The 21,488-nt window shown below is 36.1% G+C and overlaps 1 protein-coding gene across 10 annotated transcripts in view; it reads left to right on the plus strand.

The window, feature by feature from the left end:
* The window catches only part of LOC105262572 (uncharacterized), a 736,506-nt gene that overhangs the window by 67,583 nt on the left and 647,435 nt on the right, over positions 1 to 21,488 (plus strand). For 2 of the 10 annotated variants that reach the window (XM_059124817.1, XM_059124823.1), the window contains one exon: positions 11,948 to 12,188. The exons of 7 other annotated variants lie outside the window; for them this stretch is intronic. Coding sequence is in view for 2 of the 3 variants with exons in the window: in XM_059124823.1 (XP_058980806.1) it covers positions 11,948 to 12,006 (59 nt within the window). In the remaining variant the exon portion in view is untranslated. Of the gene's footprint in view, positions 1 to 5,622; positions 5,815 to 11,947; positions 12,189 to 21,488 lie in introns of those variants that run through there. One more of the 10 variants, XM_059124822.1, reaches the window with a different exon arrangement.

The following is a 21,488-nucleotide window of genomic DNA, read 5'->3' on the forward strand; positions in this document are numbered from 1 at the left end:
ATATCGGTTAAGTCCATAAATGTTAAATAATTATAACACCTAAGGGGAAGTGTCCGATTATCTTTAAATTGTATATATCAGAATATTTTCATTAACCCAAGGTCTGCACTGAAGATGGAATATATTGGTCCACTTCTTCTACCTGCCCCTCAAAACAATTGTAAAATCCGAAATAAGCGACATGTCCTCTTTAAATTACACGCAGCACAAAATTTTTATTAACCCAAGGTCCCCAAGATGGTATATACCGGTCCTCTAATTCTGGTACCTCCTCGACAAAGGGTAAAATATGTGAATATTTATAAAGCTCATAAAACACAACATCCGACTCCATTCAGGCTTGGCACTTCTCATTGTTTAAATCAACACAAGATCTCTTTAAAATATGGTAAAGGTCGAACCATTCCTTCTGGCCCTTTCCCGAAAAAAAGAGCAAAACATGAATAGAATCATGGCACAATTACAAAAGGTAGAACACAGTTACGCCCTAAATACAATTTTTTTTCTTTTGGTGCCCTTATTCTGTCAAAACATATACACATTTTGTGTATGTGTGTGTATTGTTTTGAGTAAAAAATACACTAATTTGAAATCATTTCAAATTCGGTTGGAAAATAAATGCATACTGGGATAAAACTGTATTACAACTATTTTAAATTCAAAATTCCATTCTTGTTTGCGGGTTTCCAAAATATATACAAATTTTGTTAAAAAATAAAAATAAACCAAACCAACTGTTGCATATTTATAAGTCTATTTGACACTATAAGACTCCATCACAAAGTTGCATTTTTCTGGAGTATTTGAAGTTGAGCAAGCTTTCTTATTGAACCATTCTTAGTAGAATGGTAGAAGAATACAGGTAGTCGCATCGACACAGCTGCTGGGGCAATGAACTGTCAAACTGATTTGGGAATTGAAAAAGTTGAATGAAATTTGTAAAAATTGTTGAAAAATGCATATTATAACAACCTCCTATTGGCGTCGTATAAAAAAACATTTAAAAATCTACTTATTTTGGATAAAACATTTAAAAAAATTTGACATATTAATGTTCTGACTCGATGATGCATCTACCTATATTTATCTACTATGCATAGTAGCATCAACACGAAGTTTAGTAAGAAATAAGATTCGGCATTTGTAGTTAATAACAAAAATGCCAAAAAAATACGTTCGATAAGTTACATTGAAATAATTTTGTATTTTAAAAATATTCTCCGTTTTAAAACCTGCAAGAATTAAAAATTTTTCAATATTTTCCGATATCATAAAGAAAAAATCCAATAGTTAAATCCTAGGATACTTCCAGGTTCTGGAACATAGCATATTTTAAAAATACAAAATTATTTCAATATAACTTAATGAATGTAAATAGTTTGGACTTTGCATTATTACCCTAAATATACAGAATGTTATTTTTAAATACGCTTCGTTTTTAAATGTATATGTTGACCACACATCCATAAGAATAGTCGGTGGACTATAAATCTTGTAGCATTATTTCTCTCTAAACGTTGAAAAGAAAAAATATTTCAATATAAATTAACGAATGCACATTTTTGGAATTTTATTATCAAACTAAAAATGCAAAATGTTATTTCTAAATACATTTTGTTGTGGTGCCAGTTTTACGTTCATATTTGGTGCAGTTCTAAAATCAAAGTCAATGGTAAGTATGCTACTATGTTTGCTGAAAGCATGCATGTTGTATTGTACATTACCAAGTAATTCTCCGTTTGGCCCATGGTAGAAGAATATATGTAGACGCATCGAAAACATATAAAAATTTACTTATATTTGAAAAAACATTAAAAAAATTTTGGCATATCAATGTTCCCAAGCGTTGATGCATCTACATGTATTCTTCTACCATGGTTTGGCGTAAGCATATATTTGTATTGTGTGGCACACATGGTAGAAGACTACAGGTAGTCTAATCGACACAGCTGCTGGGATAATGAGCTGTCAATTTTGGAATTAAACATTTTGAATTAAAAACTATTTAAATTTGTAATAGTTGATAAATGCTTGTGATAACATCCCACAATTTACATCTTATAAGAAAACATATGAAGATCTGCTTATTTTTAACAAAACATTTTAAAAATTTTGACAAATCAATGTTCCCTAGCATTGATGCATCTACCTCCATTCTTCTACCACGGTTGCACATAAACACGACGGCGACGAAGTCATCGTTTTTGGATTGCGCATTCATTTCAAACAGTCAAGCGGAGCGTCAAGTGATTTTATATGGTGTATATTTTTTAAAGTGAGTGCAGATACCACCTTCAACATCTTCAATACAAAACTATAAAGCACAAGAGCATCCGGAACCAACGTATTTTATTTAAGTTTGTTATTCCCAGTGTAACTCATTGTATATCAGCTCACCGCCAAGACATACAACTTTGTGGTATACATCGAAAAAATTCAATGCTCTTTCAAATAATGGATACCACAAAGTTGTATCCATCACCATTTTCTCACAGTGGGTCCAAACAAATTTCACCTTGGGTTTATCATAGGAAATACAAGTCTGGCCACTGTGAGATTTCCAGATGGGTTTCGTTTGTATTTTCTAAAAAATAACCGAAATGTCTCAAGACCAAATTTCAAGATTCACTGACATTTCTCCTGGTCGACAGTTTGTTTATGTGAAATGTGTACTAGTATGTAGTTCCATTTTTTTATTATTACGCACATCTTTCCTTATAGTACCAAATTAGAGTATGACCCCCGTATAACGATTATAATCTGTCTATGCCACCTTTTAATGTAGCCCTCTATAACAGTACCTTCCAATTTTCAATCAGACTTATCAATGGGTATGTGAAGTTTCTGATAGTTTCCAGCTCGAACGGAAAATATTGTAGATAGGGATGGGTACCGATCTTTTTTCAGAAACTTATTTACATAGGTCTACATTTTCGTAAAGGCCTGGTATGACAGTAGCTTTCGATGGAGGATATATAAAGTTCTTTCAGGTCAAATTAGGATAAAAAATGTTTCGGACTTTCAATTTTTGCCATATTTGAAACAAATCTGAAACAAAATTGTCAAAGAAGAATACATTTGAGTTGGAAGCAAATGGATAATATCCAAATTGGTTTTTATTCCAGTTTGCAAAGTTATTCATTGGTAATGTTTCACCAAGATGATTATTATGTCATAAAATCCGAAGCTATTAAAAAACGGGATGGAAATAAATGCATTGTAAAATATAATGGCGCTTTTTACGATGCAGAAATAGTACCATCATGCATTAAGTAATAAATACAGATGTGTCATTAATATTTGTAACTCAAATTAAGTATAAAAAAACAATTCTTTTAACAAAATGTTGGGCTATTCCCGAAATAATGATAAACATTTTCAAGAAACAGAATTAAATGAAGTAATTTTTTATTGCCATAAATCAAATCAGACATTTTTTAGATGATAAGAAACATCTTATTGATATTAAGAAAAAGCAGAAACACCTTCTGCTGATTTGAAAAAACGAAATGCCTGATGCGTTTGGTAAAAGTTAGGATAAAGAGATGGTGGCAAACACCTTTATGTAAAAACACAGTATGCGACAAGCTGGAATTCAAGCAAATTATATCTTCTCAAGCAAGGCTTCAGCGGAATCAATAAGTCAAAATGTAAGCCCATCGTCTGAAAAAGAATCAGCAATCCTAAAAAAACAAATTTCAGAGGACGTGCAAGATGAAGAAATACCAAAGAACGTAGTTTTTGAGGAAATCATAAACTTAGTAACTTTAAATTACAGTAGTGCCGATTTTGACATGGGTCCACGTGATCTTAATATTCAAACGTTAGATATAACGCCAGAAAAAAAAACTGGGAAAAATTGTAACCTTAAAAAGACGTTTCCTCAGAAGAACTAGAACAAATACTTAGTGGAAATATTTCGAGTTCATATCGCAAAATATCATTTGATACTACTTCGGATCATTCCTCTGAGGAATCCAGTGACATTACAATTATAAATCCTACCCGAAGACTGTTAAGTTACATAAACTCGACTGCAATAGAATCGTCCGATAAAACAATACCTCATTTGAAACACAAATCTGCAACCAGTTGATTGCCATTGAAACAACAAATACAAAGGCGCGGAACGAAATAGCTGAACAAAGTAAGCTACGCACCAATAATTCCTCTGAAACTAACGATAAACACACAACTGTAACGGAAAATGTGCCAGATTCAACTATAGAAGAAACTTGTCTTAATTCGAGTCCATTCACTGAAAGCATACCCGTTACAGCAAAAATTGATGAATTGAGACTTCCTCAGTCGAAGGAAAATTCAAAACAGCACTATTGCATGTTTTGTAAGATATTGCAATGTAAAATAGCGAGACATTTTTTCCTAAAGCATAAAAGCGAGAAACAAGTGAAAATGGCACTCCCATAAAGAAGCAAGAAACGTTAAGAAATTCTTAAAGAACTGAGGAAGAAGGGTGATTTTATCCATAATGCTTCCAAAGAACAAAATACTGGAACATTGATAGTACCAAGGCGACAACAACAAACCGCTATGCACAAAGCAGAGTATTACGTGTGTTGTTCATCTGGTAAAGGGTGTTACACTAGATATGCTGTGCGAGTTCACTTTAGAAAATGTTTAAAATCGCATAAAAGTCGAAGTAATTTTATCGAGGGAAGAAAATGCAATAAGTATGTGCACCAAGTGGCATGAAAAATTTCCTAAGAAATGATGATTTAACACAAGCCATACGGTACGACGAATTTATTATTAGATATGGTAATAGACTTTCGGAAAAGCTATCGCAAACACACCACCACGACCAAATAAGGGCAAATTTAAGGCTATTAGGCGGACTCAAATTAGAACTCATAACATTGGTTCCGTAGTATCTGAATTAAAGGATATTTTATCATTTTGATAATTGCATTGAAGCACTCCGTAGAACGGCAAAGTGGGATCACAGAAAAGGATTCACTACGCCAGCTGTAGCGCTAAAATCCAAGAGAAAGAGTTCATAAAGGATAGAGGAAATACCCACGCAAATCCACAGAAAAACTATTGAAGACCAAGAAAATAAAAAAGAAGAATTACCAGATAAAGTTGATATAAAAAAACTTTATTAATATCCAAGGCCAAAAATGTTGAATGGAATAACAATTTTATCACTTAAATTTAAATCCACACACTTTAACAGATAGGCGGTTGCCTATCAATGTTGAAGAAGTAGATCGACTTGAAAATTTCCTGGGATATCATAAAAATATTCACAAAACTATTTATAGAGTCCCCGTTCCAGTAGCCGAAATAACGACGGTGTCGAAACATTTATTAACAGCTACAAGGGTTAATGCTGAACAAGACCATGGAAATAAAGACCTAGGTAATTGCGAATCCTTATCCGAACAATCAACTTCAACAGATAACTCGAATCCCGTCAGGCGAAAAAAGAAAAGAAGCCGTAAGTTCAAAATTTATGGTGATACATATAGTGATATTTTCCAAATTTTTTTACAACGGCTAACTTTTTTATCTTAATTAAAATTATAAATTATTAAAAGAACACAATATTTTTTTTAACTTTTTAATATTTGTAATGATTTTGTCATTGTAAAATTTCAGTGTCGCCATTTGGTAAAACCAAGCGAAACTGGTGGAGTAACGACAAAAAAAGCGGTGAAGAGAATAGTTGGGGGTGTTTCTAAGCTGAAAAAGTTGCTATCAATTGCAGAATGCGATAATGTTATAAGAACCAATATTATTCTTGGTGACCGGACTGCTGTCCAACTTAAAACCTGGATAGATAATCAAAGGAGACATAGCGGTAAAAAATGAGGTATTTAGGATTTTAAATCAATCAATCTTGCGATTTTACAATGTTAATAGAAAACTATACATGAAACAATTTTTAAGATATTCAATAAAAATCACTTGCTAAACAAGATAAGTGATGTATTACAATCTAGGATATAAATATCGGTGAAACAGTACGATATAAGAAAAATTTAAATTAAAAATGATCTCGTGAAACTACTATTATCATATAAAATACTTATAATGTAATTCTAAATTTTGTTATGAAAGTAGCATAATTTTTGCTTTCTAGTTGCTATTGTAATTTTCACTTTATTATTTACATTGTAATACTTTTTTGTTACTAAAAAATATTTGTTACACCAAGGAGTTTTTTTGTTTACATAACTGCAATTTTCTTAATTTGGAAAAGACAAAAAAGTATTCAGTAATATAATATATATATATATATATATATATATATATATATATATATATATATATATATATATATATATATATATATATATATATATATATATATATATATATATATACATATATATATATATATATATATATATATATATATATATATATATATATATATATATATATATATATATATATATATATTAACGTCAATTGATATATTAACGCCCAATTTCATGTATATTAACGTCAAATAATGTGGGCTGTATATAGATTTCGACAGGCAATCATCTTAGAATTATATATATACATACATATATATATATATGTATATATTCAGTGGCTGCATTTTGTATCCATCAGTCCATGTTTTCCTATATCCCCAAATAACGATACCCTCCGATATAGCATTGTTGTGAGATTTGGAATTAAGTTTCTAAATGGGTTCTATGTCCTGTGATAGTGCATTGTTTATATATCTGTATCTAGAATTGAAATGTTTGTACATTTGTGTGTTTGTCATTAATAGTGTCAAAAGCCGCTGAATAGATTTTACGGAAAATTTCCACATGTACTACAGCATCCTCTAAAAGTAAAATAAGTTATACAATTGTGTGAAATTCCACTTAGAATCGGAGGTACCTCAAAAAAAAAAATAGATTTTATTTGCACATATCTATTGGACGGTAACAGATACAGTCTTCTAATTTGAATTATGTATCGGAATTTGGTACAAAAACTAATTTTCAAAAATATATTTAAATCAGTTCAGATTTGGATATATCTCCAATATATATTTGCGGTCCACCAGACATGTAACGTATACACAATGGCAACAAAATTTGGAATGTGTGGCGAAATTCGATCAAAAAATAATTATGGAATTTATATTGAAATCGATTTAAATTTCGATATAGCTCCCATATATATTTTCAGCCGGTTTCATGTTTTTGATGTACACTTGAGATGTAGTTCTGATTTCAATGGAATCCGTATTGAATTACTATTTTCTAATGCAAATTTGTAATTTTTTTTTTGTTTTTGGGGAGTATAAAGCGATAACGGAAAACTGTTATTGACAAGTTTAATGTATTTATTGGGTAAGTGGAGCTATATGAATAATATTATTTCAGAAGATATAAATCTATGAACAAAAAAATTAATATTTTACCATGTGTGGACGGTTTTTTCAATTTGATAAGTTTTATTCAATTGACTCAATTTCTTGAAAACTGAAGTTGCAGGCGGGTTACACTTAAGTGTAGTACCGAATTATGTGGTGGCGAAATAGAATAGATGATGTCAAAATGATTGAATGCCGTTCCACCAAACTTAGAGGATAATTACTTTTTTTAAATCGCTATCACCGAATACGCTGAAGATTTTTTTCAATGTTTTTTGTTTTCTATTTTTTTTTTAATTTGAATTAACAAATTGAATCTAATTGTTTTTAATGAACAAAATAAAGAATTATTTTCACCATATAAAAAAAGTTATGTTAGTTACTACGCTTATAACTCAAGAACGGCTTGACGGATATTAACAATTGAAATGGTATCTTGGCAAAAAAATTGTGTGAAAATATGCCAATAAAAATGTGAATGAAAAAACTCTTTAGCGTGAAATATTTTTAATTTGACATACTATATTGAGGTTTACATTTTTTTTTGTTTTGAATTCTGAACGAATAATATTAAAAATGAAATTAATGCGCGTTAAGATGTTAAATGACGATCTTTCATGTATAAAATTGGCATCTAGCCTTAAACTCCAGGACCTACATCGTACGTCAGCTGGAATATGCAAACAAACGAAAATGACCGACAAAGCTCATTTCAAAACGTGGACCTACTTCTTTCATATGACAATAATCCGTCCAATGAGAACTCAGAATGCAAAATTCATTGGGACTGCAATCAGTGAAATACCGAATCGCTTTTGCAGGTCATGATATGGATCATAACCAGCGGATAATTGTACAACCCGATTTAAAGTATATTTTACATTTTTGCCATATTTTTATACCCTCCCCCTTGAAAAGGATGATTTTCGCCACATTTTTCTGGATTTATCTAAAGATTTGTAGGTCATAATGGATTCTAGCTCAGGTGGCGAAACATTGTATGTTTAGGTCCATTTTCATTTGTATGGCCCTATATGACGGTACCTCCCGATATTCGGCATTTTGATGATTTTCGCCACATTTTTCCACGGGTTTGTCTAAAAATTGTTATTTGTAGTTCACATCTTTCTGTAGCGCACATATAACGATACCCTCCGATATTTGGAATTTTTGTAATCCTAGTCAAATTTATCCACGAAATTGTTTCAAATTTGGTAAATGACAGTCCTTGAAGTATAAAATTGTCTATAGAGGTTTCCGTTTTGGTATAGCTCCTAAACCTAAAAAGTTTAACAGCATTATCCAAACGGTCTTACTGGTATTTGTAGTTTAAAGTGGAACACGTTTGAATTCAGATACTATTTTTTTTTCTTCACCCAAAGGCGGAGGGTATTAAAATTTCGGCCCGGCCGAACTTAATGTTTTTTTACATGTTTATTATAAATTTGTCAAATGTTGTTAATTTGAGAAGAAACCATCCCTGCAAAAAATTATCACGTTTTAGTAAAACCATGATATGATTTAAGTTATTTTCATTTTTGGGCCTTATTTGGCATTTTTGTTTTAAATAAATTTTTAAGTTTTGGTTAAAAAAATTATTTAGGCTACCCTGGGGTAGAGAAAACTCTTACAGATAATTGTCCATATAGGCATTTATTTAAGTATGGTCCCTATATTAGTGTGATCAGAAAAGAAAATGTTGTATTCTATTGAATTTGTAACCCCAAGAAAATATTGGTGGGGATGTACGTCTATGAAATAAACTCCGAAATGTCAAACCGGGACTCATTCAGTTGGAAATTGTGGCAGAAAAAATTACAAATATAAGGAAGTAGCACGAGACCGAACACTTGTTTAATCGTCGTTGAATTCTACTATGATGAAATATTGACTTTATTAAGTCTTCAACGGCCAATTTAAATGACAAAAAAAAATAATTCCCATGTTACGGTAATAGTTGTAAGAGCTATTATCTTTGACTATTTAGAAGTCATTATGCCCTCAATTATGAGGTGGACGAAACTAAATACACCGTATTCTAAATGTTGAAAATACAAACTCCAAGTTACAGCTCATTTGAATGGAAAATGTTGCTAAGCTATTTGCATTACCCAAAATGAGTTTTCACATTGTTCTATACCATATATGTTTTTAACATTCAAATTGTAGCCTATGACTGAAAAATACGAGCAGTCTATTCAAAAAATCTAAAACCGACGGTTGGTGGACATCTATTAAATTTTTGCCATGAATACTTATTTACTTGGAGTCATTACTTATAATAAAAATTGTGCCGCTTACATAAGCCAGATCTGACTTGTTATGCTTTAATATATATATATATATATATATATATATATACATATATATATATATATATCTTATCAGGAAATAGATTACATTATTGTATATATGTATATAATATACATTATTGTATATATATTGTATATCTATCGGCTACGGAGTGGTGTGTGAAATGCTGGCTTTTTATTGTGAAATAGTTTTCATTGCTATCTAGAAGGATGGGGTTCAAAACTCCAATTTTTGCGAATGTAATGGAAGTTACTAAATTATTTAATTCTGTTATTATCGCCTACGAGGATATCATAAAAATTTCCTGCATCGGTTTCCCTTTGTTTTTCTGCCTTAAAAATTTTCTTTACTGTAGTGGTGAGGCTATTAATTTCTTTTTGTACTTCGATGTTCATAGTAATCTGCCTCTCCTGTGAGTTGATTAGTTGGTCAATTGTGTTGGTCACTTTGTCGAAGTCATCATGATCACGTGTCCCAGTGATGTATTTCAGGACTGTTCCTAATGCGTTCAGGCTTCTCGCTTGCATGTGGTGAATTTTTACAATCTGTATCAGTCTACTTATTTGGTTCACGTCGGCATTCAGGAACTTTCTTATATGAGTTTGGAGAATTTGTAGCATTAACTGTCTCGTCTCTTAGTTATTCGTATAAGGTTAGGTTAGTAATATATTTTATGTGTCCAAAGTTTTCCCAAATTACGAGATCCCCGCTGATTACCGGAATGTATCTCGCATTAGAGTAGTCCATTAACCGTCCATTTGATGCCGACACTAATCTGGCCATGTCCAATCTTAAGGCAATTCTAAAAAATGTAAACAATATTTCCTTTAACTCACTACCAATTTAAGAAATCTTCTTTCTTTACATTATAGTGAAGGGAACTTCAACGAAGATTGTCCTTATGGACCCTCCTCCCTCCTATCAGAACTGTTATCCTTAGATCTTGTTGGACTTCTTCTTCACTATAAAGGGAAGTTAGTTTGTACCCTAATATCCTTTTATTCTTGACGAGAAGTTTTTCCCCTACGGAAAATTCCCTCTCACGTCGGTTCTCATTGTAAGTTATTAACTCTTTATCCTGGGCGGATTTTAACCGTGATACTATTTGTTCATCATCCTTTGTTGAATGGAAGATGCTTATGAGTTTCATTCCAGTCGCCGTATGCATTGATTTATTATACTCGATGGTGGCTAAAAGTACTATATCTTCGATGTTGTCCAAATTCTTGTCAATTTTAAGGCATCGCGCTATTTCTTTCAGTGTGTTGTGGAATCGCTCTACCTGTTCATTTGGTGTGCTGTGTAGGGGTGGGGAATTCACGACATCTACGTCGAACTGATTTTTCAACGTAGGCTTAATGGTGTGTGAGTTAAGTTACTTTTCCCTGTCACAATAAATGGTTTTTGTACCATGGGACATATTGAGCAACTGTAGTAGCTGTGGTTTAACATCCACTATAGTCCTGGATTTTAGTGACTGTAATATCGCAAATTTTGAAAATTTGTCGATGCAAGTCAGAAAGTACTTTGAACCGGTGGAAAATGTGTAAATGTGAAGGACTTCCCGCAATATGTTGGTATGAGTGTCTGGGCAATAACCTGCCCTTTTGGATGACGATCATACTTTACTGGGAACATACTCTGCAGTTTGCCAACATCTGATTCGCTGTCGTTTCAATTTTTGAAAAAATAGTCCTCCAGAACAGTGTTGACATTTTCCTGTGCTGCTCGGTGTTCTCGATCATGTTCAGCTGCTATACTTTCCTATTGTTCATTCGGGTCTGATATATCTATAACTAACTACTCCGTGTGTCAGAACTTCACATTTGGAAAGTGTTTAACTAATTTATGCCGGAATCGTGCCAGAGTGGACAAGTCCCGCCGCAGTGCGTTTACTACATCCGTTTTTACAGACTCTTGTAGGTTTTTGATCAGATCATCGTTTGTTCGGAATGTAATTTGGCGCCTTGTCTTTTTTTTTTTTTTCAAAAATATTAAGGCATTTATGTGTTGTCTAGAGAGCGCATGGGCGACCACATTTCCCTTTCCAGGTTTGTAGATCAGCCTTGCGTTGCATTTTGTGTTCGTATTTCTGTCCGAAAGGGCAAATGTTAGTCGTTGATGATCTGTGAATACATTCAGATGTGATACTCCGTAAAGATAATTTCTAAGCGTATTTAGTCTCCAGACGATGACCTACAACTCCCGCTCATTAGTTATCATTTCTCATGTTAGGATCTTTTTTATTGTGTTCAATGCCTCTTTCTGTTCTCTTTTAACTTATAGGTTGGTTTGTCCTTAATTCGAGAAGATCCAACAACAAAACTCCAACGATTAAACAATAACATAGTAGCTGAACTTCACAAGAAAGATATCATAACCAAGTGGGAAAAATCCAAACTGACAAGTATTGCTGCAGCAGCTCCCGACCTTTACGGATTACCAAAGATACACAAAGAGAACATTCCTTTAAGGCCTATTGCCTCATCTATCAATGTACCCTGCTACAACTTATCACAATACATTGGTAAGATATTGAAAACATTATTTTCCTCTATGTTCAACGTAAAAAATAGCATAAACTTAAAATAAAGGACAAAGGACTTATACTTAGATAAGGATGAAATTATTGTATCTTTTGATGTAATATCTTTATTCACAAACATCCCCACACACCTCGCAATAAAAAATATCATGGACAAATGGAAAATAATTGAGGAAAACACTAAAATTCCAAAGCAAATATCTCTGCAGATTCTGAACTTTGTTCTACAGGACAACAATTACTTTAAATGTAACAACAATTTTTACCATCAGACGTATGGTATGCCAATGGGAAACCCCCTCTCACCCACGATAGCGGATATTATACTTGACACACTACTTGACGATTTTATTAATGAACTCAACGAAAAAGTTATAAAAATTAAAATGCTAAGAAAATACGTGGACGACATCTTTGCGGTTATCAACAAAAATGACGAAAGTATTATTCTAAATCTCCTTAACAATTATCACCAAAAAATAGAATTTACAATGAAAAAGGAAGAAAATGGAAAACTACCATATTTAGACATGTTAATTATACGAGACAAAAACAAAATTTTAACTGAATGGTATACAAAAGACATATCATCAGGACGAATAATAAACTTCCACTCCACACAACCACTAAACATGGAAATCAACACAACAAAAAGTCTACTTAACAAAATAATGGAAATCCTTTAATATAACTACAGACCGAATTGAAAACGAACCAGAACTACAAAGGCAAAGTAGACAAAATGACAACCCACATTTTCCACCACCAATACAGCCAATAGTTCCACAAAATCAACCTCAAAATCAGAGGGAACAATTTTCACAAAATTTTATCATCTGCAAAGCCAGTGAGTGTAGAAGAGTTTGTTTTTCGAGCTGAGTCTTTAAGATTAGATTATAACTGTCCTTTAAGTGTATTTGTAAAAGGATTTCGCCACTTACTCGCAGGAAGGACCTACGATTGGATTTGGTTGTTTAGGCAACAAAACCCTATGTGTGAATTTAATCATTTAAAATACCATTTCATTAAGAAATTTCGAAATACAAATAAAGATAATAGATCGTCGACAGCTTCCATCGGAAACTGCCGACATCTTTATATCAGAAAACGTTAGACTCAAGAAACAGATGAGAATATGAGTTTGAAATCGTTAAGATAATAAAAGACAACCTCAAAGAAGGACTTGTCCAGCTTATCTATGCCAAATACATAGATACAATAGACGACCTTCTAGAAGAGTGTAAGAGGGCTGAAGTCACGATTTCAAAAAGACAAACTTTTAGACATCATCAACCACATCAGAATTCCAGACGAGTTTATGAACTTGAACAAGAAAGAAATGAAATAGCTTTCGTCTGTTTAGAGGTAGAAAATGAAATAAGACCTTATTTGAATGTCAAAATAAACGGTTCTGAATTCGTAGGTCTTATGGACAGCGGTGCTTCTGTGAGTTGCCTAGGCAAAGATTTCCTAGAGAATGCCAAAAAGATAAATGCAAAAATATTGAACTTTAAATCTTGCATAAAAACTGCAAATGGCAAGCAACAAGAGATAATAGGTCAATGTTAATTCCGGTAATAAAGCCAAAGAAATGACCTTATACTTAGTGCCCAATTTGAAGCAAATCCTCATTCTTAGATATGACTTTTGGCAGCAGGAAAATGTCAAAATATTATTTGAACAAGACATAAATGAATTGTGTGACGATATTACAGATTCAGGAGAGGATATCAACATGCATAAGCTCACATATGAAGAGAATATAAGATTGGAGAATGCAAAACTCTCATTTCAATTCGGATTAGGGAAAACTCATTTGGAACAGCATGCGATAGATGTCGGAAATGCTATTCCGAGAAAAATGAGATATTATCCCGTCAGTCCAGGTGTTCAAAAATTTTAAACGCTGAACTCGACCGTATAATAGAGTTAGACGTTATAGAAGTAGCGTTATAGTGCTGAGTGGAACAATAGGGTCATACTTGTTATAAAGCCGAATAAGAGCCGATTGTGTCTCGACGCGAGGGAATTAAATAAGGTAACAAGGAAAGATGCCTACCCTTTGCCGAACATCCACGGTTTTCTGGCAAGACTCATATCAGCCATCGATCTAAAGGACGCAAATTCCTCTGGAGGAATCAAGTCGCCCTTGACAGCGTTCACAGTTCAAGGTTGACCTCACTACCAATTTAAGGTAATGCATTTCGGACTGTGCAATGCTGCCCAAAGGATGTGCAGATTCATGGATAAGGTGATTCCTTCAGAGTTAAAAGACCGAGTTGTTTCCCAGAGTTTTGACGTGCATATGCTAAAGACAGTATGGACATGGAAAAATCCAAGTTTTGTTATAAATAGCTGAAGTAGCTTGGCTACATCGTTGGCGCAGGTAAGCTAAAGCCTGATCATGGCAAATAAAGGCAATAGTCAACATAAGACCTCCTAAATTACAGAAAGATATCAGGAAATTTTTAGGTACCGTAGGATGGTATAGAAAATTCAACCACGATTTCTCTACGCTCCCAGCTCCTTTAATAGACACGTTAAAGAAAAGTCCAAAATTCGTTATGACATCAGAAGCCCTTGATTCATTTAAAAAGTTGAAGAATTGTTTAGTGTCTAGTCCTATATTGTCGAGTCCAGACTTCACTAGACCATTCTACGTTCAGTATGACGCATCAAACGTCGGTGTTGGCGCGGTTCTTTTTCAGAAAAAATGACGACGAAGGAGAACATCCTATCGAATATTTTTCTAAGAAACTGAACAGTGCTCAACGAAACTATTCAACGACGGAAAAAGAATGTCAAGCGGTCATACCCGCAATAGAATGATTTAGATAGTACAAAGAACTTATGGAATTTACGGTAATAACCGACCATGGCTAATGAGGCAGAAAGATTTAAATGGCCGACTCGCAAGTTGGAGTTTAAGACTTCAAAGGTATACCTTTACGATAGAACATCGCAAAGGTATTAAAAATGTTGTACCCGACATGCTTTCACGCATGGATATAGAGGAAATTACCACAGAAACTGCCTCAATAATAGACTTCAATTCAGACGAATTCAAAAATGAAAATTACTTGACTTTACACAATTACTTGACTGTCACAATAGAGCAAAACAAACAACGATTACCTGATCTCAAAGTGTCCGAAGGTATCGTGTACAAAAGGATAAAGTTCAACAGTACAGATGTTGAAAACGAGAGTGAATGTCGGAAGATATGGTTACCAGACTGTTTAAGAAAAGAAATTATTAAAAAGTCGAATGAAAATAACACTTTCCATGGCAGCATATTCAAAACACTATGTAATATACGATAGTGTTTCTATTGGCCATAAAAGGTCAATGAAACAAAATAATACGAGGCCTTTTCAAAAAATCTACAAAGATTTCTTATGTCCGTACCCAAGAACGAAATCTGGAAAAGCATACATATTCATTATATAAGATCACAAAACTAAATATGTATTGCTAAAATCGATGATAAAGGCAACTGTGACACAAGTGACAAAATTTTTAGTTAAGGAAGTATTTTATAATTTCAGAGTACCGGAATTTATTCATTCCGATAACTGAAAACAATTTACTTCCGAAATGTTCAGAGATACCTTGAAATTATGGTATAAAACACATCCGAACTGCCATACAACCGCCACAAGCTAATAGAAGTGAACGTGTAAACCAGTCTATACTTTCTAGTATACGAACATACATAAACTCTGATCAATCTAGGTGGGACGAAAAAATGCCCAAAATCGAGTGTGTCTTGCAGGGACATCTCCATATTTTGCCTTAACAGGCTACCAAATCATAACACATGCAGATGCTTATACAATTTTGCGAAAATTCAGTGCATTAGAAGACGGTACCATTGATATTTTACCTGAGTCTGACAAGATGCAAATATTGCACAAGAAAATCATCGTTTGTTCGGAATGTAATTTGGTGCCTTGTCTTTTTTTCAAAAATATTAAAAGTTTTATCTGAGTCTCTACACCTTCTTACACGATTATCTGATTGCGAAAACAATTTACCGATTAGTCGTTTCTTTCAATTGTGTTAGTTTATTATATTCCGCTATGAATTGTATATACACTCACATTATCCAAGGCATTTATGTGTTGTCTAGAGAGCGCATGGGCGACCACATTTCCCTTTCCAGGTTTGTAGATCAGCCTTGCGTTGCATTTTGTGTTCGTATTTCTGTCCGAAAGGGCAAATGTTAGTCGTTGATGATGTGACGACGAAAGTCGGTACCCTCGTTTTCGTCCCAACCAATGTTATTATTCTTCTTATGTTTGTTGTTATTTTTGTTAAAAATGAATTATTAAATAAATATGAATTCCCATTTAATTTGCTGCCCTCGTTGATTTTTTCCCGCCTGATCGATTGGCCCTCATTGTTGTTTATATGTTTTGTGACATCAAAACAACATACCGTTAGGACAATGCATTTCGTCGACGACCAAAACAAGCAACAACAACTAACCTGCGTAGTTGAATTGAATGCGTCGCTGACTAGAAAAAAACAAGTAGCAACAACAAGCCGGATTGTTTGAACTGGATGCGTCGCTGACTAGAAAAAAACAAGCAGCGGCAGAAGGGCTGTGTTAGAATGGAATGCGTTGCTCATTTGAAATAATAACAAGCAGCAACAACATAATTCGGCCAAGTGATGCTGATAGTAAGTCGGTGATGATTGGTTGCTGTTTGTTACAGAAGGGAATCAGGACAATGGTATAAAAGAGGAAAGTGATTGACGGATGGGATTCAGTTGTTTTATCAAAGTGGCAAAGGTGACAAGTGCGTGGAAGTCCAAGACGAACCAAGACCCAGTGAAGCAGTTTCTTTCCTTAGGTGAGTCAGAGTAGTGCAAGTCCCCAAAAACCCTTGAAGAGTTGGTATCCCTTGGGTTCTCGGTATTATAGGTTAACCCTTGAAGAGTTCGTATCACTTGGGTTCTCGGCTTTTAGCAATAACCCTTGAAGAGTTCGTATCTCTTGGGTTCTCGGTATATTAGACAAAACCCTTGAAAAGTTCGTATCCCTTGGGTTCTCGGTATTATAGGTTAACCCTTGAAGAGTTCGTATCTCTTGGGTTCTCGGTATACTAGACAAAACCCTTGAAGAGTTCGTATCCCTTGGGTTCTCGGTATTATAGGTTAACCCTTGAAGAGTTCGTATCCCTTGGGTTCTCGGTATATTAGACAAAACCCTTGAAGAGTTCGTATCCCTTGGGTTCTCGGTATACTAGACAAAACCCTTGAAGAGTTCGTATCCCTTGGGTTCTCGGTATCATAGGTTAACCCTTGAAGAGTTCGTATCCCTTGGGTTCTCGGCTTTTAGCAATAACCCTTGAAGAGTTCGTATCTCTTGGGTTCTCGGTATATTAGACAAAACCCTTGAAAAGTTCGTATCCCTTGGGTTCTCGGTATTATAGGTTAACCCTTGAAGAGTTCGTATCTCTTGGGTTCTCGGTATACTAGACAAAACCCTTGAAGAGTTCGTATCCCTTGGGTTCTCGGTATTATAGGTTAACCCTTGAAGAGTTCGTATCCCTTGGGTTCTCGGTATACTAGACAAAACCCTTGAAGAGTTCGTATCCCTTGGGTTCTCGGTATACTAGACAAAACCCTTGAAGAGTTCGTATCCCTTGGGTTCTCGGTTTTTAGCAATAACCCTTGAAGAGTTCGTATCCCTGGGGTTCTCGGTATTATAGGTTAACCCTTGAAGAGTTCGTATCCCTTGGGTTCTCGGTATTTTAAGTAAACCCTTGAAGAGTTCGTATCCCTTGGGTCTCTCGGTATTTTATTTTCACCCTTGAAGAGTTCGTATCCCTTGGGTTTCCTCGGTTATCAGCTATAGCGTAGGATCTTCAGGGCCTAGGATTTCCCGCCCTTTTTTCCCGCTGTAGAACCACTCAAAGGATCAGCTAGGGCAGGTCGCTACCCGCAGGAAGCGATCGGTGAACTTAACCAGGTCACCGCCGGAAACAAAGGATATACCCAGCCAAATGTGGATCTGAGAATTGGGTGAACTTATCCAGGTCACCTACGAGAAAAAGAAGTTACCCGAGCAGTGAACTTTGCCAGGTCACTCCAAATCACGGAAAGAGGCCAGATTTGGTAGCTTTAAATACTTTTACTGACATAATAATATACGAACTCTCAAAAACGATTCTAATAAAGACCAAACTGAATTAAAAACTCAACAAAACTGTGTTATACCTCTCTCAGTCTCGATTTGTACAAATTTCTGTGACACCCTGGCCTCCGAGAGCTAATCCCAGCAACCGGAGGAAACTTGTGTCGTTACAGTGGCGCCCGAGCAGGGACCTGAGAGAGTATAACGGATCAAGAAGATTAGTTTTGAGAGTTCGTTTGTTAAACTAAACATGCCGTCCACCTTACGTGTTTCCTGGGCCTATACCCTTCGCCGAGAGGACCTTTTATCCTATCTGGAAGAATTTGTTTGTACTATTTCCGGAACGGTAGACGAACTACGACGACGTTTTGCTCTCTTACTCTCCGAGGAGCACGATGAAGAACGTCGGGAGCGGCTTATGGCGTTACAAGAACGACATGAAAAGCCCTCTACCAGCCACGAAACTAAATTTTTCACTCCTGTAAAGACCACCGGTGTTTCGCTCTCCGTACCCACTGTCTCTACTATTGGGGGTGTTAGTCCGGGGAAGGGTGATCGAACTGAATCCGCAGCAAATACTAGTGCACCGAATCCATTATCTAATCAGGCGGGTTTAGCTACCCACGCAGGCGGAACAGACAGGGACTCCCGGGCACTAGCAGATCAGGTACGGAAATGGAATGTCTCATACGATGGTACACATGGACCACTCGAGTTCATCGAGCGACTGGAAGAGTTGGCCTTCATGTACCAGGTGGATATGAACGAGCTCCCGAGAATGATGCCCGAGGTATTACGAGATAATGCCCTAATCTGGTTCCGTACCAACAATCAACACTGGCACACTTGGAAAACTTTTCGAGAAGACTTTCTCCATTTTTTCTTGCCTTCGCGTTATTTTGAGAAGTTGGAAGGTGAAATTAGGAAAAGAAAGCAGAGGCCACGTGAAACATTCAAATCCTACACACTCTGTATGCAGAATCTGATGCGCCATACAACATATAACGAAAATCAGAAACTGGAACGTATCTTCCGAAACGCCCTACCGGAATACCTGTGGTATATCCGTCGTCGCGATTTTCTTACTTTGAAAGAACTTTTGGAAATGGCGGAGGATTTAGAAAGTTTACCTCCAGGAGCGGGCCCAGTAAGGGAACAGCACAGATTGTTAGATCCAGTAGAACAATTGGATATCATCGATGCAAAAAACTCTTGCCGTCGATGTGGGCAACTTGGGCATTTCGCAGCTCAGTGCAAGAACTCACAGATTCTGTTTTGCTGGGATTGTGGCCGCAGAGGTGTTCGAACGATAGCATGCTGCAGGTCTAGGCCGGGAAACGACCACAGGATCCGCCAGAATCGAGGGGAAGCGGGTCCGGGGAAATACATCACCCTCAATTAAACACATCACTACATGTCGAAGCAACAAAACTGGTGGCGACAATAATCCTGGCCGGAAAACAGATAGATGCCATCGTCGACACCGGGGCCACCAGAAATTTTATTAGTTCAAGGCTGAGAGATGCAATCCGACAGCAATCGACAACCCTTTCCTATGCCGCCAATGTCACTTTAGCTGACGGATCCCAGCGCCATATTCAAGAGGCAGTGGATGCCGACATAATCTTCGGCACGCGACAGCTGAAACTACGTTTCCTCGTGATGCCAGATACAACGGAAGAATTAATTTTGGGGCTGGACTTCTTATCCAAAATCAGAGCCCGAATCTCATGTGCCGGTCTCACGTGCTTGTTTGGCGATACACCGGAAACCCACCATCATCGAACATTGGCTACTTCGGTCGCTGAGGAAAATTCAATCGCCACGGACTCTGGACATCCGGAATCAAAGACGGTAAGTGAACCGGTAGCTGACGATCAGGACAGAATACGTACATTCTTAGAAAGCGAGCTACAAAGTTTCAGTGAGATTCATGGACCTTCAACCGTTGCCACTCATCGTATCACCACGAAAGACGAGAGACCTTTTAAAGCTCGTTATGCCCCTCGAAATCCTGCCATGCAAGCCATAATCGATGGAAAAATCAATGAACTCCTTTCCCTGGGATATATCGAGTCCTCCCACAGTCCTTATAGCTCTCCTATTACCCTTGCACAAAAGAAAAATGGAACATGGAGATTATGCATCGATTTCCGTCAGTTGAACAGTAGGTCCCAGCCAGATGCATATCCGTTGCCCCGCATCGACTCAATTTTAGATCGCCTCAGAGAGGCTAAGTACATTAGCAGCCTGGACCTAAAGGATGGGTATTGGCAAATCCCGCTGGACGCAGAAAGTAGAAAATACACGGCGTTTACTGTCGCAGGACGAGGATTGTACCAATGGCGAGTGATGCCTTTTGGGCTGCACTCTGCACCGGCTACCTTCCAGCGAGCTCTGGATAATGTCATTGGACCTGAGATGGAACCCCACGCATTTGCATATCTGGACGATATAGTCGTCATTGGAAAAACATTAGAAGAGCACCTAATGAACCTGAAGAAAGTATTTCGGCGCTTAAGGGAAGTCCGTTTGCGCATAAATCCGGAAAAGTGTGAGTTCTTCAAACAGGAGACGAAATATTTAGGTCATGTCATCAGTGGTGAGGGTATTCAGACGGACCCGGACAAAGTAACCGCTATCGAGGGGATGATGGCGCCAACCACGCTCAAAGAGCTGCGCCGGTTTCTGGGAGTAGTATCATGGTACCGAAGATTCATACCGGACTTTGCTACTCTAGCACAACCTCTCACCTCATTATTGAAGAAGGGGAAGCATTGGAAGTGGACTGAAAATCAGCAAACGGTATTTGAGGTTTTAAAAGCCAGACTGCCAGACTGGCGCCCATATTGTTCATGTTGTTATGGTCTTGGAGCAGTTCCTACCCAGTTGTTTGATGAAGGAGAGCGGGTAATCGCATACGCAAGTCGCACACTTAATGGAGCCGAGAAAAATTATTCCGCCACAGAAAAAGAATGTTTGGCTATAGTATGGGGTATTAGGGAAATGCGACAGTATTTGGAGGGCTACAGTTTTCAGGTCATTACCGACCACCTCGCTTTGAAGTGGTTAAACTCTATTGACAACCCTACTGGCAGGCTAGCCCGTTGGGCCCTAGAATTGCAACAATATACGTT

This window comes from Musca domestica, unplaced genomic scaffold, assembly GCF_030504385.1.
Source record: "Musca domestica strain aabys unplaced genomic scaffold, Musca_domestica.polishedcontigs.V.1.1 30, whole genome shotgun sequence".
NCBI classification, from domain to species: Eukaryota; Metazoa; Arthropoda; class Insecta; order Diptera; family Muscidae; genus Musca; species Musca domestica.